This window comes from Drosophila rhopaloa, unplaced genomic scaffold, assembly GCF_018152115.1.
Source record: "Drosophila rhopaloa isolate 14029-0021.01 unplaced genomic scaffold, ASM1815211v1 contig_115, whole genome shotgun sequence".
Lineage (NCBI taxonomy): Eukaryota > Metazoa > Arthropoda > Insecta > Diptera > Drosophilidae > Drosophila > Drosophila rhopaloa.
In genome coordinates, this window is record NW_025334990.1 from 7,426,579 (window position 1) to 7,442,977 (window position 16,399).

Here is a 16,399-nt window from a genome sequence, read left to right on the forward strand (position 1 = left end):
TTTGCGGAATGCTTTTTGTTGCTGTAGCTCTGTAGCTATACACAGAAAAATTTAAATTGATTTCAAGGATTTTATTTTCAATGTATCTTATAATTGCAATCCCTAAATTGTCTTGATTTTTGAATATATTTTGTTTTCTAATGTGTTACAGAAATATCATTTAATCTAATATTAAGATTTATTATAGACATTATAGTAATTCCTAAAAAATTTAGAATCCTTAAAAAATCCAGTCGAAAGATTTAAGTGATTTTTAAGTAAACTAACCTTAAATCTCTGTGTTCCAGTCTCTTTTTTTTGTTTTCTGTAAATTTAATTTAGAAATTCACCCAAAGATTTTTATTCTGATCAAACAAGTTTTAACTACATTTGAAGATCTATATTTCTTGTTATATTAAAAATGAGAGGTAGTATTTTAGTCGTTCTATATTCCTTGGAAAATTTTATGGAAACTGTTTATTTAAATATAGAAAATCAAAGAACAAAACCAATGGGTAATAATAAATTGTGGTTCACAGTCAAACACTCAAGGAAATGATTTGAAATCAAATGGCTTTCATAATACAATGGCAGTTCCGAGATAGCCAACCTTGTTCTCCGTGTAACTTTGGCCTGACCAGCTTCTTCTTTTGGCTGCTCCCCCGAAGCGCGAACGAGTTGAGTTTTGGCAAGTCTTTCCCTTCCGAACGTGCAAATTGCATGCTGTGCGAGTTAATGGCGTTTCGCAGGGGATTTTGTTGGGGGCGGGGGAAATGGGTGTTGATGCTAACGAGTTGAGAGAAAATAAAGTTCATGACTTCATTTTTTTCCTTAGTATTTTATTTGGCCAGGCACGTCTTCTGGGTTTCGTTCGTGATGGCCTGGCCCAACAAACACACACACATATACTCGTTCTGGAAAAGAAAATCGGGTTTGGTTTGGGGTTGAACAGCCATATCCATCTGCATAATATTTAAATGCTCCATTCCATCAAGCAAATGGAAAGATCGTCGCATCCGTCCACCGCCCATTGTAATATAATGTTGAGGATTTTAAATAAAACATGAGGCCTGGCAGCAGCATCGGCAAAACAATGGCTGAGCAAAATGCTCTCGGCCCCTTTTCGGGCACAATTGCAATTTCCACTTTTGGCTTCGACTGGCGGCTATGGCTATATAACTCCAGACCACAGCTGCATCCACAGAGTGTCCTACAATATACTGCGTTTTGTTTTTGAGCCGCGTCGAGTGGAGTTGATGATGTTTGCCCGATAAGTGGGCAAAAAGGACTGGAGAAGCATCGGGCTGTGGGCAATTTTCAACGAGCTGGGATGGGCTGATGATCTGAGCTGCAGATTCTCCTCCAGCCTCTGCTTATGATGGGGCTGCCTTTCCGGGTCTGAGTATTTTGTTTTTGGCATAAATTTTAATGCAATCATGAGTCTGGCCGACAGGCGGTCCAAACTGTGGCCACTGGGTTCGCTTATAATTTTACAACATTCTTGCGGTTATTTATAATTTTTATACCCTTGCAGAGGGTATTATAATTTTGGTCAAAAGTGTGCAACGCAGTGAAGGAGACATCTCCGACCCTATAAAGTATATATATTCTTGATCAGGATCACCTCCTGAGTTGATATAAGCATGTCCGTCTGTCCGTCTGTCCGTCCGTCCGTCTGTCCGTCTGTCCGTCTGTCCGTCTGTCCGTCTGTCTGTCCGTCTGTCTGTTTCTACGCGAACTAGTCTCTCAGTTTTAAAGATATCGAATTGAAACTTTGCACACACCCTTCTTTCCTTTGCACGCAGTATATAAGTCGGAACGGCCGGGATCGGCCGACTATATCCTATAGCTGCCATATAACTGATTGATCGGAAATGCCATTACTTTGGTGTTTGTAAAGTTAGGAAGTTGGGATTTACTATGGGTTTTATATATGGCCAAACAATCCGACATACCAAATTTCATAAGGATCGGTCGACTATATCCTATAGCTGCCATATAACTGATTGATCGGAAATGCCATAACTTTGGTGTTTGTTAAACTAGGGAGTTGGGATTCTCTATTGGTTTTATTTTTGGCCAATCAATCCGACCTACCAAATTTCATAAGGATCGGCCGACTATATCCTACAGCTGCCATATAACTGAACGATAGGAAATTTCATAACTATAGTGTTTTTAAAATTAGGAAGTTGGGATTTTTTATGACTATTAAGAATGCATCATATGAATAATTTTGGAGAATATAATTTACAGAATATTCTGCAAGGGTATATCAACTTCGGCTCCGCCCGAAGTTAGCTTTCCTTTCTTGTTACTTATATTTTATAGGAAGAAATCTAAAGTTTCAGGACCTATTTAATATTAATACTTATCTGTTGTAAAAATATTATTACCCTTCCCATCTGAGCATCTAATTTCGCTGATTTGCCATTCGATTTTAATGTTTATCATTTTGCGGTCTTTAATTAAGTATTTACTTAAGTATGGCTTCAAATAAATATTTATAATACAGAAACCTATAACAAATTTAATAGTATTTTTAAAAAACACTATTCTTCTTAAAATTGATAATAAACAAAATCCACAAACATATTTTCAAGTAAATTACAATCGTTGTCCTGCACAAACTTAAACATTTATAGTAAATAAATGAAAAAGGCAATCTGGAAAAATCTATTCATATAAAAACTTTGAAGTACTCGGAGAAAAGATAAAAGTTCTCGTCCTAGTGCTGCTTATTTCCAGTTTTCCTGCTGTTTTAATGTTGTTTTGACCGAGCGGTGTCTGACAGCTTGTTAACTGCCTCGACGAACTCCGATGAGGATGTGGATCCGGATGCAGGCAGTCATGTTTATGTTTAACTTTTTAAATGTTAATGCTGCGAGCCGCGTTTTAATGCATTTTAAGTTGCTGTTGCCGCCGGTTCGGTTGTCCGGTTCGCTTCAGTGGACATGCCATCAAAATTCGCCATGCTGCTGGCTACTCACAATTTTCCATGCACATTATCGGGCCAGGACAAGCTGATTTCCATTTTGGTGTGTTTTTTGCGCCACCACAGAGATTATTTAGCATTTTTCCCGCATCCGTCGCCGGCTCGTACGATTTGTGGTTTGTTGATTTTTCTCATTCAACGCTCCATCGCTTTTTACCCACTACGCCCCTCGTTCGGCAACATAATCATTATGGTATGGTCGCGCTGCCATCGTGCAAGTTCCAGTCTTTTAGTTGGCAATTGGCGTTGCCGGGGCCATCGCAGCGTATTTATTTTAACGTTAATGGCCAGTTGTCATATCGGGTGAGCAGACAGGCACCCCGCAGCCTCATGCTCATCCCTCATCCTCATCAGACCCTCCTCCGGATCGCACTCCCCTTCTGTTTTCCCGCAGCACGCGGCGATTACATTTTAAGTAGGTGTGTGAACATTTTCGTGTCAGTGGTTTTGGTTTTAATTTAAAACTGTCAGGGATGCTGGAACGAGATTAACCAGGGTTGTGCACTTTTTACAACATTTCAGAGGGCTTATAAATTAGGGTTGTCCAGGAAATCTATTGTATTTAGCTTAAGGGTATTACAGAAGCTCCAGTTATCCGAAAAGTAATTTAAGTTGTACCAAAAATGGTGATAGGAGATTTAAAAACTATTTTATACAGCTGATTAAAAAAACATTCTATTGTTTGCAGGTATAAGTTTGTGCCATTTAAATGATTTAATAATATTGGCATGTTTTGTTTTATGTCACTTTTAACTATGTCTACATTTTAACACAGATGGTTTTTATTTAAAGAAAGTATGTTTGGTCCCCACCACTTGAATTTCAGATTTAAATATTAGGTAGCCCCACATAAACGTAAAGCAAAATCAGCTTAATCTACATATTCTGCCCAAGCAACGAAGCAAAAACCCGAAATAAAAACCAGCAGCAGCCCAGAAAGGTTCTGCAATTTCGGTTGGGGTCTCAGGTTGCAGCCAAAGGAGAAGTAGTCTCTGCTCGTCCTTGATAACCATTAACAATTTGGCAAACTGGAGAACAAAAAGGGGATTGAAAAAAAGGAAAACAACCAAACTTCATCATCAGAGCTTCATCATCAAGGTGATCATCGGGACCATGATAATTATTATCGTACGCAGGCAACCAAGCATATGTGTTAACTTGAAGTTAAGTGGATTCGCTGGAGGATTCTTCGCTCCGCCAGAACATCTTGCATTCATTCGCTTCCCTCTTCGTGTTGATAATTTAAATGAGTGAACTCCGGGGTCTGGATGGTCTGGATGGTCTGTTTGCTGGCTTGGATCCCTGACTTCAATTGGGAACGGGTCTCCTCCGGTATCTTCGCATTTTTATCTCTCTACCTTTTTTCGTCTGCTTGTTGTTCTCATGTTTCCTTCGTGTTGTATGTAAAATGCACAGAACATGGAGCAAAAGAAGTGGGGGCCAAAGTTTTGCCCGCAACACATCTTAAATTTTCACAAAATTGCTTTCTTTCGTTGGCTTTGTTCGGCTTTAGTTGGCTTTTTTGTGTGTGTTCGAGGAGTTTTGCTTGAATAACTTTGGCTGGCTTTCGTGGCAGGTGCTCCTCCTCCGCCATCGCCATCGCCTTCTCCTCCTTTTCCAATTCGAGTGCTCCTCCTGTTGCTCAGTTTGTTGGCCATTAGGGCGGAACTGGCATGTCAACGCCTGATTGACGAAACAATGAATAAGTTGTGAATATTATGCAGCTGCCTCTGAGATTGGAGATGTAGAAAAAGCCAACAGACTGCGATGCAAATGATGGGATGGAGTCTTGTAATTATAAAATGAAATACAGGCGAAGTTCCCTGAGACAACTTCAAGGAAATGTAGATAAGTTTAAAAGATTGTATAACTCATGTGTTATATCACTTGTAAACCAATTAATTCTATAAAGGAAATAATAAATAAAGGCTATATAATAAAATAGGTAATTTATATAAAAATTGTAGATTGATAGTCTTGACTGGTTTTTAATGCTTTAAAATATTTAATTTGCTTAAAGTTAGTTATATTTCAAAAATAAAATGTAAGTTTTTTATGAAGCAAAGCAAGGTTCTAGCTGTAGAGGTATGACTGTGGTTTTAAAACCGAGGCAGGGCGAACCTAATGGAAAAGTTTCAGGAGCCCAGAGCTGGCCAAGCTCCCTTTTTGCTGCCACACTTGTTAACGCCTTTGGACTCGGATAGCTGCCGTCTCCATTTACTTGCTGGAATTGCATTTGCTGCCAACGAAGTTTTCAAAGTCCCAGCTCGTTGGCATCGTCGTCTGGTCTGCTCTGCTCTGCTCTGCTCTGGTCTGGTTTGGCCTGGTCTGGTCTTCTTGGCCCGGCTTTAACTCTTTGCCTACCGTCTCCTTTCCGTCTTCACGTTTTGTCCCGCAATTTGCCATGGACATTGCTGCAGCTTGTCGTCTGTCGTCTGGCGGCTTGAAGGTGCGAGTAATTGATAAAAAGCATGTTACATATATAATTTATTGAGCATTCAGTCGGCACTCCAACATGATGCATGTTGAGATGTGGCGGACGCCTAATGGACGACAGTTGATAACAGCCTCGTTTATGCACGTACAGTTCCTCATTTGGCGCTGGAGCTCTTGAAAACTTTGTTACCTCAAGGAGCTGGTATTCATGACTCCGGATGCTTGAGGTTTTCGATGTGGCTGCCACTCGACAGCAACTTTAACGGAGCCAACTCTACTTCTGAGCTGTATCTCCCAACTCCCAACGTATATTTATTTATTTATGTTCAATTTGATTATGAATGCCATGCGGGATTCTGAATTTCCCGACTCTCCAGTTCGGATGCAGAAAAAGGGGTCATGACAAAAGCAGGGCACATTGCTCCTTTCAATGCTATTTTAGTCCAGTTTTTTTTCTGCCTTCTGCTTTTGCACATTTAATTAAAAATTATTCATGAGCGAAATTAATTATGGAGCGTGGCAGTGAGACGCAGTGGAAGAAATAAGGGATACTGTAAAGGAAAATGATTAGGAAAATGTGTAACTTAAAAAAAAGACTAATTTATTTTGAAACTTACACAATTTTATGATTAACATTTATTAATATCAAAGAGCATAATAACAGGGTAGAAACTAATGGCGATTCACGCTCAGATCAATCACGATAAAGAAAATTGCTCTCATAAACTCTAGAAAATCGCAGCTGCTTTACTCAATTCAGCTTACACCTGCAATGACATAAACCGATAATTATTTGCAAAAAGCAATTGGGAATAACAAAGAAAAATTTCCAAAAAGATTTCGAATATAATAAGTTTAAAAGATAGAAGATAGAAAACTTTTAAACTTATTATATTAACATAACTTACATTTAACTATACTTTTTTAAAGCTTTGATTGTTAACAGAGAATTCATAACGCTACATTGTAAAGTATAATCAAAATTTGAATATTAGGTAAGCACTTTAATAGTAATAATGTAATTTTACATGGTAGAATGTTGAAGGTTAAGACTACAAAAAATCTTGGTCAACGTTTTTTGTTAATAAGTATTTAATGGGTTCCCGATTACTAAATTTCCGAGTGTGTATCCTCGTAATTCTCAGTGCACTCTGTCCTTAACCAACAAGTACAGCAATGAGCGCATGCAAAATGCCAGCAACAAAACTACAACGATGGAGTAGTAGCATATCGTACGGATGGTTGACTAGATGCCAGCCTGGCTGCCTGGCAGCCAACTGGTGAACTGTTCTGCTATTCTACCGGCTGCCTATTTAGCCGGGCCAGCTCTTCAACACATTTAAATAGCTGCAACTTCCGTTGCAACTAGCATCAGCTGCCACCCGTTTCTCCGGCAGGACTCGAGTGTTGCCAGTGGTGGGATGAGGATGGAGTGGCAGCATCCTGCTCCAGCTCCTGCCCCCACCTAGTGCTCACTTAAAGTTTTCTGCACCACCTCCCCGAGTTGCCCACTATCCACCGGATCCGTAGAGTTGCCCCGAGATCCCGCCCCGCTCCAGTTGGCTAACAATAACAGCACTTGCACTCATTTAGCATTTAAGTGCAGTTGTTGCTGTCGGTGGGGAGGAGCACCACCTGCACCTGCGACCACGTGGGTCGCCCTGTGCCGTGGCGTTGAAATTGTCGACTCGGTCATCCGAATTATGCCATTTTGCCACAAGCCATGGAAAGTAGGAGGCAAGTAGCAACCAGAACCAACTAACCACCCAACCAAAGCCAGTGCCAATCGTCGAGCCGCATCATTCACATGCGCATCCGTTGCCCATTTCTATACCCACTGCTCCTGGCTTCCATCTCCGTATTCCACTCCTGCTCCCACTGGAGCCTCTTGTCCCGACCCGACCCCAGTTGTATACATTAATAATTAAAATATTTTCCCAAGTTTGAATGAAGTGCAGGCAGGAGGAATCAACGGGTTACGCCACGGTTCCATCTCTGGCTTCGTCTGCATTTCAATTTCGGTCGAGTATGTGTGCTTACACGGGAAAAAGTCAATGATATTTTAAATTTGCAACTCAACAGTTTCTCAAGCTTTCAGACCATGTAAATGTTTTCTACCAGTAACACACGCTTAGTAATCGAGAGCGCTCTCTTTATTTAACAATTTAAATTTCTTAATTTAAAATTAAACTTTTTTTAAGAGCACTCTAGACATTTTCCTTGTTATTGTATAACTTTTAAGAGGTTTATTAATGTTTCAATTTTTATGCCATATCTCAATTAGTGAAAACTTGTTTAACTCTGCAAAATTTGCGATTCGAACTAATGTTTTGACACAGAGGTTAAATTGTTTTAACTCTTTGTTAATATAAGAACTAAAAAAATTGAATTGGATGTTATATTTTTTTTAGTGCTTACTTAGGACTATTTCCTATTTTCTATTTGGAATGTCTTACTATTTCTTTTGGTGTAGAGGAAAACGAGATGGTTGTTTGGGGGACTTCTCTTCTTGGCTCCGGTACTCGACTTGATGAGCATGTCTGCTGATGTTGTTTTTGTTGCTGCTGCTCCGGCTGTTGATGTTGTTTTTGTTTTTGTTTTTGTTGGTAATGATGTTGATTTCTTAACGCTTCACTGCCGTCTGCGGGAGAGCATAAAAAATGTGAATAATATACAAGGATTTGCAGTTAAGTGCTGGACCCCCAAACAGCAACGTCATCTAGCCGTATTCCCATTGTCAGCATCCCTAGATTACGGTGCACATTATCTCCGAACGTAATGATATAGGATTCCCGCATTAGCACTATTATCGAACGATCCCAGAACAGCTTGGCAAACATTTACCCGCACGCATATGCATATATGGGGTTGGGTCGGGATGTATGTAAATATTGTTGAATTTGCACACTTGGCACATAAATCCTGTTGCTGCACCTGGGGCCAACTACCAGGTGGTGGGGACGGGGAAAAAAAACGGGGCGGCGGAAAAGTGGGCGTGTGCACGCTTGATGGCATATGGGCAGGCAACCAACCAAGCAACCAACCCACTTTGCAAAATGTCACCATTTTTGTTTTCGGTCCCCATTTCCCTCCACAACCCACGGTGCTTGATGGATTACTCGAGAGCCTGCTGCTCCTTCGCCTGGTTGCATAAATATTGCAAATGCCTGACGCGCTGACAGGTCGGGAGATGTGGAGATGGGGGGATGGGGAGATGCGGAGTTTGGGGCATAAGGAGTGCATCCCGCGCAGCTCCTGTTGCCTTGTGGGTCAACATCTTGCAACTGAAAGTGGATACCCCTTTAAAATAGTCTAGTAGATGGCTTAAATTCCAAAAATAGCCGCCATAGACGGAGAAAAAGCATATTCATGTTTTTTGTCTATTATAAAAATTGTTGACCGAAGTATACAAGAGTAAATTTCGTATTTTCATTAGTTAAAATCATTTCAGGCGATTTTTATTTATTTATTTATGTTAAACACAATTAAATGTCTGATACATTATAAATATTATAGTAGCCAGGGCTTAGTTACTGATTTAAAGGCTTTCGACAGCAATTATAATTAACTTATTGACAAATTAAATTAAACTCTTGTTAAATTTAATATTAAAGAAATGTATCCAGACACTCCAATTCCATGTGTCGGTAAAATTCCGTCACATTAATATTTAAACATTAACTAAAAGGATAGCAATATTTTACAACTACTAAATTATAAAATGCTTTTAAAAAAACTATTTTAATTGAACTGAAACAATTTTCTACAGACTGATTTTTGAACTAAATTGCTGCTACCAAATTATTTTCAATGATCACAGCTATCAATCGAGTTTTAATTAACTTTTAGTTACGCAGCAATGATTATGGTTATAAACTATCAGGCCATTTTCAGTGGTAGTGCAGTAGGCAGCCGACTAAAATTTGTTCCACCTGGTGCGCCTCCATGCGCTTGCTTATTCATACGCAATTAGATCAGCGTTGCACCGAAAAGCAGCTTGCAGCTTGGAGTGGTTGCACCCACCCAGCGAACTTGGCCAGCCACCCACCCACATATGTGTGTGCCATGCTCAGGCACATGCACATAAATGGCAAACAAAGAGCTGCCTGGGCGTAGTTGCGATTTCATTTACCATTTACTACGGCAACAATTCCGGCTCTGCCGTATTGTTAACCACTCGAGCCGGCGAACATTGTTGCTTATTTAATTCTTGATGGCTGTTGCACCCACCTGCCTCCTCCTGCGGCTGCTTGAATATTGCATTTGTTAATTAGAAGTTGCCAGCATTCCACTTTAAGCAACCAAATCAATTTTGTCAAAATATGATTTGTATTTCATCTGAGAGATGGAATTCCGTAATAAGTATTTGCATCAAGCTAACTTTTAATTCCCAACGAATTCCTGTTTGATTCCAAAACTTTTATAGCCTGTTTGAATTTAAAGAGTTATTATTCTTTTCTAGATAAGAATTCTAAATTAATAGTTTAATTGCCAAACCATTTTATTTGTATTATTTTATTTGTATTAATTTATAGTACATATTCTGTGTAACAATCCTCCGAATTTGTATATTTATATTATTACTTAAACTATTACTATAAGTAGGTTTTTGCAATCCTATGAAGATTAGAGATTTGGAGTTTTTGCCTACATTCATATTTGGATTTGATAACAAATTATTTATGAAAATGCGGTGTACCTTTAAAATCTTTCTTCTAAATCTGTACCCAAAAAGTTAAAAATGTAACAAATTTAGATACTTGTTTGTTTTAAATATACGGTATAAATCTATTTTAATCTCAAAAACAATATGAATTCTAAACTAATTTGGTATATATTTACTTACAGTTCACATGCCCAGCTCCTCATCCCTGATAGCCAGCCCGCCTGCCAGTGCGTTCGTGAACACGCCGGCCACCCTGCTCTTCACCACCCGCCACGACATCCAGGTGGCGAACATCACGAGGCCCACGGGCGGACCTCAGATCGATGTGATCGTTAAGGATCTGGCCGAGGCGATGGCCATTGACTTCTACTACGCGAAGAATCTGGTCTGCTGGACGGATTCCGGCCGGGAGATCATCGAGTGTGCGCACACCAACTCCTCGGCACTGCAGCCGCTTTTGCGGGCGCCCAAGCAAACTGTGATATCCACGGGTCTGGACAAACCCGAGGGCCTGGCCATCGACTGGTATACGGACAAGATCTACTGGACGGACGGCGAGAAGAATCGGATTGAAGTGGCCACGCTGGATGGTCGCTACCAGAAGGTGCTCTTCTGGACGGATCTGGATCAGCCGCGAGCGGTGGCCGTGGTGCCAGCTCGCAAACTGCTCATCTGGACGGATTGGGGCGAGTATCCCAAGATCGAGCGAGCCAGCATGGATGGTGATCCATTGTCTCGCATGACTTTGGTCAAGGAGCATGTGTTCTGGCCGAATGGCTTGGCAGTGGACCTAAAGAACGAGCTCATCTATTGGACTGATGGCAAGCATCATTTTATTGACGTGATGCGGCTGGATGGAAGCAGTCGTCGGACGATAGTGAACAACCTCAAGTATCCCTTTAGTTTGACCTTCTACGATGATCGTTTGTATTGGACGGATTGGCAGAGGGGCTCGCTGAATGCCCTGGACCTGCAGACCCGCGAGCTAAAGGAGCTGATAGACACGCCTAAAGCTCCAAATTCGGTTAGAGCATGGGATCCCTCACTGCAGCCATATGAGGATAATCCTTGTGCGCACAACAATGGCAATTGCTCGCATTTGTGTCTGCTGGCAACCAACTCGCAGGGTTTCAGTTGCGCCTGTCCCACTGGAGTTAAGCTGGTTACATCAAATACCTGTGCCAATGGCTCCCAGGAGATGATGTTCATTGTGCAGCGTACGCAGATTAGCAAGATCTCGTTGGATTCACCCGATTACACGATATTCCCGCTGCCTTTGGGGAAGGTGAAGTACGCAATAGCCATAGATTACGATCCGGTGGAGGAGCACATCTATTGGTCCGATGTGGAGACCTATACGATCAAGAGAGCCCATGCCGACGGCACTGGGGTGACTGACTTTGTGACCTCCGAGGTGCGGCATCCCGATGGCTTGGCGCTGGATTGGCTGGCTCGCAATCTTTACTGGACGGACACGGTCACGGATCGGATAGAGGTCTGCCGACTGGATGGAACGGCGAGAAAGGTGCTGATCTATGAGCATCTGGAGGAGCCGAGAGCCATTGCGGTGGCCCCATCGCTGGGATGGATGTTCTGGAGCGATTGGAACGAGCGCAAGCCCAAGGTGGAGCGGGCATCTCTGGACGGGTCCGAACGTGTGGTCCTAGTCTCCGAGAATCTGGGCTGGCCCAATGGCATTGCCTTGGACATTGAGGCCAAGGCAATCTACTGGTGCGATGGAAAAACGGACAAGATCGAGGTGGCCAACATGGATGGCTCTGGTCGGCGAGTGGTGATCAGCGATAATCTGAAGCACCTCTTTGGTCTGAGCATCCTGGACGACTACTTGTATTGGACGGACTGGCAGCGCCGTTCGATTGATCGGGCTCACAAGATCACCGGCAACAATCGGATAGTGGTGGTTGATCAGTATCCGGATTTGATGGGCCTGAAAGTGACTCGCTTGAGGGAAGTGAGAGGCCAGAATGCTTGTGCGGTGCGGAATGGAGGCTGCTCGCATCTGTGCCTGAATCGTCCCCGGGATTATGTATGCCGCTGTGCCATCGACTACGAGTTGTCCACCGACAAGCGCACCTGTGTGGTGCCGGCTGCCTTTCTTCTGTTCTCCCGCCAGGAGCACATTGGTCGGATATCCATCGAGTACAACGAGGGTAACCACAATGACGAGAGGATACCCTTCAAGGATGTCCGGGATGCCCATGCCCTGGATGTTTCGGTGGCGGAGCGAAGGATTTACTGGACGGACCAGAAGAGCAAGTGCATCTTCCGGGCCTTCTTGAATGGCTCGTATGTGCAGCGGATCGTGGACTCCGGCCTAATTGGACCCGATGGCATTGCCGTAGACTGGTTGGCCAACAATATATACTGGTCGGATGCGGAGGCCCGTCGGATTGAGGTGGCTCGCTTGGATGGCACCAGTCGGAGGGTGCTCCTTTGGAAGGGAGTGGAGGAGCCACGTTCCCTGGTCTTGGAGCCGCGACGCGGCTACATGTACTGGACGGAATCACCCTCGGACTCAATTCGCAGGGCGGCAATGGATGGTTCCGATTTGCAGACCATTGTAGCAGGTGCAAATCATGCCGCAGGGCTCACTTTCGACCAGGAGACAAGGCGTCTGTACTGGGCCACCCAATCCCGACCAGCTAAAATCGAAAGTGCTGATTGGGATGGCAAAAAGCGACAGATCCTGGTTGGCAGCGACATGGATGAGCCGTATGCCGTCTCCTTGTACCAGGATTATGTTTACTGGAGCGACTGGAACACCGGCGACATTGAGCGGGTGCACAAGACCACGGGACAAAACCGCAGCTTGGTTCACTCGGGCATGACATACATCACCTCGCTGCTGGTATTCAACGATAATCGGCAGACCGGCGTGAATCCCTGCAAGGTGAACAATGGCGGTTGTTCTCATCTCTGTTTGGCTCAACCAGGAAGACGTGGCATGACCTGCGCCTGCCCCACCCACTACCAGTTGGCCAAGGATGGCGTTTCCTGCATTCCGCCCAGGAATTACATCATCTTCAGCCAGAGGAACAGCTTTGGCAGATTGCTGCCGAACACCACAGATTGCCCTAATATTCCTCTGCCCGTTTCTGGCAAGAATATACGGGCTGTGGACTATGACCCCATCACTCATCATATCTATTGGGTAAGCTAAAAGATAACTGTTTTTAAGATATCTCTTTAACTATTCTTTTAATTCCAGATTGAGGGCAGAAGTCACAGTATTAAGCGATCTCTGGCAAACGGAACCAAGGTCAGTTTGTTGGCCAATTCCGGGCAGCCTTTTGACCTTGCCATCGACATCATAGGGCGTCTGCTTTTCTGGACTTGCTCTCAATCCAACAGTATTAACGTTACCAGGTAAATATAAATTGAAATAATTCATTGATTAAATTGTCTTTAATGACTTATTGTTTATTAAGTTTTCTGGGCGAATCCGTGGGCGTGATCGATACAGGGGACTCGGAAAAACCTCGCAACATTGCCGTGCACGCCATGAAGCGTCTGCTCTTCTGGACAGATGTGGGAAGTCACCAGGCTATCATACGTGCCCGCGTTGATGGCAATGAACGCGTGGAATTGGCCTACAAACTGGAGGGAGTAACAGCCTTGGCTTTGGATCAACAGTCCGATATGATTTACTATGCACATGGCAAGCGGATTGATGCTATCGATATCAATGGAAAGAACAAGTGAGTTTAAAAGTTTATAGAGCCATTCGGGGTTTAACTTATTATTAATTTGTTTTATTTTTTGCCTCCAGAAAAACTCTGGTTTCTATGCACATATCGCAGGTTATCAACATAGCCGCTTTGGGTGGATTTGTCTACTGGCTGGATGACAAAACCGGTGTGGAACGAATAACAGTTACTGGCGAAAGGCGATCCGCTGAGCTGCAGCGGCTGCCGCAAATCACCGACATTCGGGCCGTGTGGACGCCGGATGCGAAGGTGTTGCGCAACCACACCTGCCTGCACAGCCGCACCAAGTGCTCCCACATCTGCATTGCCAGCGGCGAGGGAATGGCTCGCACACGCGACGTCTGCTCCTGCCCCAAGCATCTGATGCTGCTGGAGAACAAGGAGAACTGCGGCGCCTTTCCCGCCTGTGGCCCGGATCACTTCACGTGCGCGGCCCCCGTTTCGGGAATAAGTGACGTGAATAAGGATTGCATTCCCGCCTCTTGGCGTTGTGATGGGCAAAAGGACTGTCCGGACAAGTCGGACGAGGTGGGATGTCCCACATGCCGGGCGGATCAGTTTAGCTGCCAGTCGGGCGAGTGCATCGACAAGTCGTTGGTGTGCGATGGCACCACCAACTGTGCCAATGGGCATGATGAGGCGGATTGTTGTAAGCGCCCAGGGGAGTTTCAATGTCCCATTAATAAGGTGAGTGTGATGTTTAACTCGAAGTAAAGAACTTCTTTGACACAGCTATAATTCTTTCAGCTGTGTATTTCGGCCGCCCTGCTATGTGATGGCTGGGAGAACTGCGCCGATGGAGCCGATGAATCCTCCGACATTTGCCTGCAGCGTCGCATGGCACCCGCCACCGATAAGCGCGCCTTTATGATACTGATTGGCGCCACCATGATAACTATCTTTTCGATTGTCTATCTGCTGCAGTTTTGCCGCACACGGATTGGCAAGAGCCGAACGGAACCTAAGGACGACCAGGCCACGGATCCGCTGTCACCCTCGACGCTGAGTAAATCGCAGAGGGTTTCCAAGATCGCCTCCGTAGCGGACGCAGTGCGGATGTCCACACTGAACTCGCGCAACAGCATGAACTCCTATGATCGCAACCACATTACTGGTGCTTCTAGTTCAACGACGAATGGAAGCAGTATGGTAGCATACCCCATTAACCCGCCACCCTCACCGGCGACCAGATCGCGTCGTCCGTACAGGCACTACAAGATCATCAACCAGCCGCCGCCACCAACGCCCTGCTCCACGGACATTTGTGATGAGTCCGACTCCAATTATACGAGCAAATCGAACAGCAACAACAGTAATGGAGGAGCCACGAAGCATTCTTCCAGTTCGGCGGCCGCCTGCCTGCAATACGGCTACGATAGTGAGCCGTATCCGCCGCCGCCGACGCCGCGCTCGCATTACCACAGCGATGTGCGCATTGTGCCGGAGTCCTCCTGCCCGCCATCGCCGTCATCACGGAGCTCCACATACTTCTCGCCGCTCCCACCCCCGCCTTCGCCCGTACAGTCGCCCAGTCGGGGGTTTACGTAACATTTTGAGATTTACATGTAAAGCGAGAGGTGTTGCAACATATCACTTTTCTGCATAGCTTTTCGTTTTATCAAGTCCTTTTTATTTTCACAATTCTAATTTCTACAACTGATTTGTAAATATGTATGTGTGTTTAATTGGTCATTTAAGGCTTTAACTAATTTTAATCATAGCTTAGAGAGAGCGTCCATGCCTGGAGGACTTATTCGATCTCGTTAAGTTTCATTTTGCCAGATAGCCCCGAAATATATTGCAGTACAATGCATTGCAACCATACGCAACAATAGACTGCAGATTTTTGTAAGCGAAATGCAATTATTAGCAATTACCTTAGGTCTAAATGATGTAATAATCGATAAGTAAGTCTTTTGAAATTCCGTGTGCCAAATTTTCCGAAACCTGACAGAAAATCGACAATTGATTTAACACCTACCTTCGCAATTTTGATTTAAATGCATTTAACACCTAGACTTAGTATAACGTTTAGTTCTGAAGTGTAAATATATCATTCTTCTACGAAAGCAATATTGACGAATATGCGACTAATTCAACTGTCTTCTTAATTGTTATAAACACCAAAAAGTGCCTCAGTAATACGTGTGTTTTATTGTTTATTCTTAAATTCTCCTATATCATTTATTCGTAGATAATACAAATGAATAGTTAGTTATTCATATGACGTAGGTTTTTGCAATAAATAAATTGAAGTAAATTCATATTTATAGTTAATTTTAGTGAACGTAATTTGTAATAAACAAACATATAACAAACAATATTTTTAAATGTAAAATGCAGTATTTTTAACACAATTAACTTCTGACTTTTATTTATGGAATATCTTGATTTGCTGGTCTAAAATAAATCATTGCTAGATGGCGCCACCAAAGTAAGTAGAATGATAGTTAATACAAGGTAAAGTAAAATAAAAGTATAAAATAAAATCTACTCAAGGGGCGGTAAAATTCTTAAATTACTTAGTTTGGTTTTAATGAATAAAAATAAATAAATTTAAAGAATCCATACATCCGATAAACTTAAAAACCTTTT

At 43.2% G+C, this 16,399-nt stretch overlaps 1 protein-coding gene across 3 annotated transcripts in view; it reads left to right on the plus strand.

The window, feature by feature from the left end:
* Positions 1 to 16,165, plus strand: part of LOC108040295 (low-density lipoprotein receptor-related protein 6) — a 35,954-nt gene extending 19,789 nt beyond the window's left edge. For all 3 annotated transcript variants that reach the window (XM_044456520.1, XM_044456521.1, XM_044456519.1), the window contains exons 3-7: positions 10,259 to 13,248; positions 13,306 to 13,463; positions 13,526 to 13,795; positions 13,867 to 14,491; positions 14,552 to 16,165. In XM_044456520.1, coding sequence (XP_044312455.1) covers positions 10,259 to 13,248; positions 13,306 to 13,463; positions 13,526 to 13,795; positions 13,867 to 14,491; positions 14,552 to 15,352 — 4,844 coding nt within the window. In that variant the 3' untranslated portion in view covers positions 15,353 to 16,165. The remainder of the gene's footprint in view (positions 1 to 10,258; positions 13,249 to 13,305; positions 13,464 to 13,525; positions 13,796 to 13,866; positions 14,492 to 14,551) is intronic.
* The last annotated feature ends 234 nt before the right edge of the window (positions 16,166 to 16,399 follow it).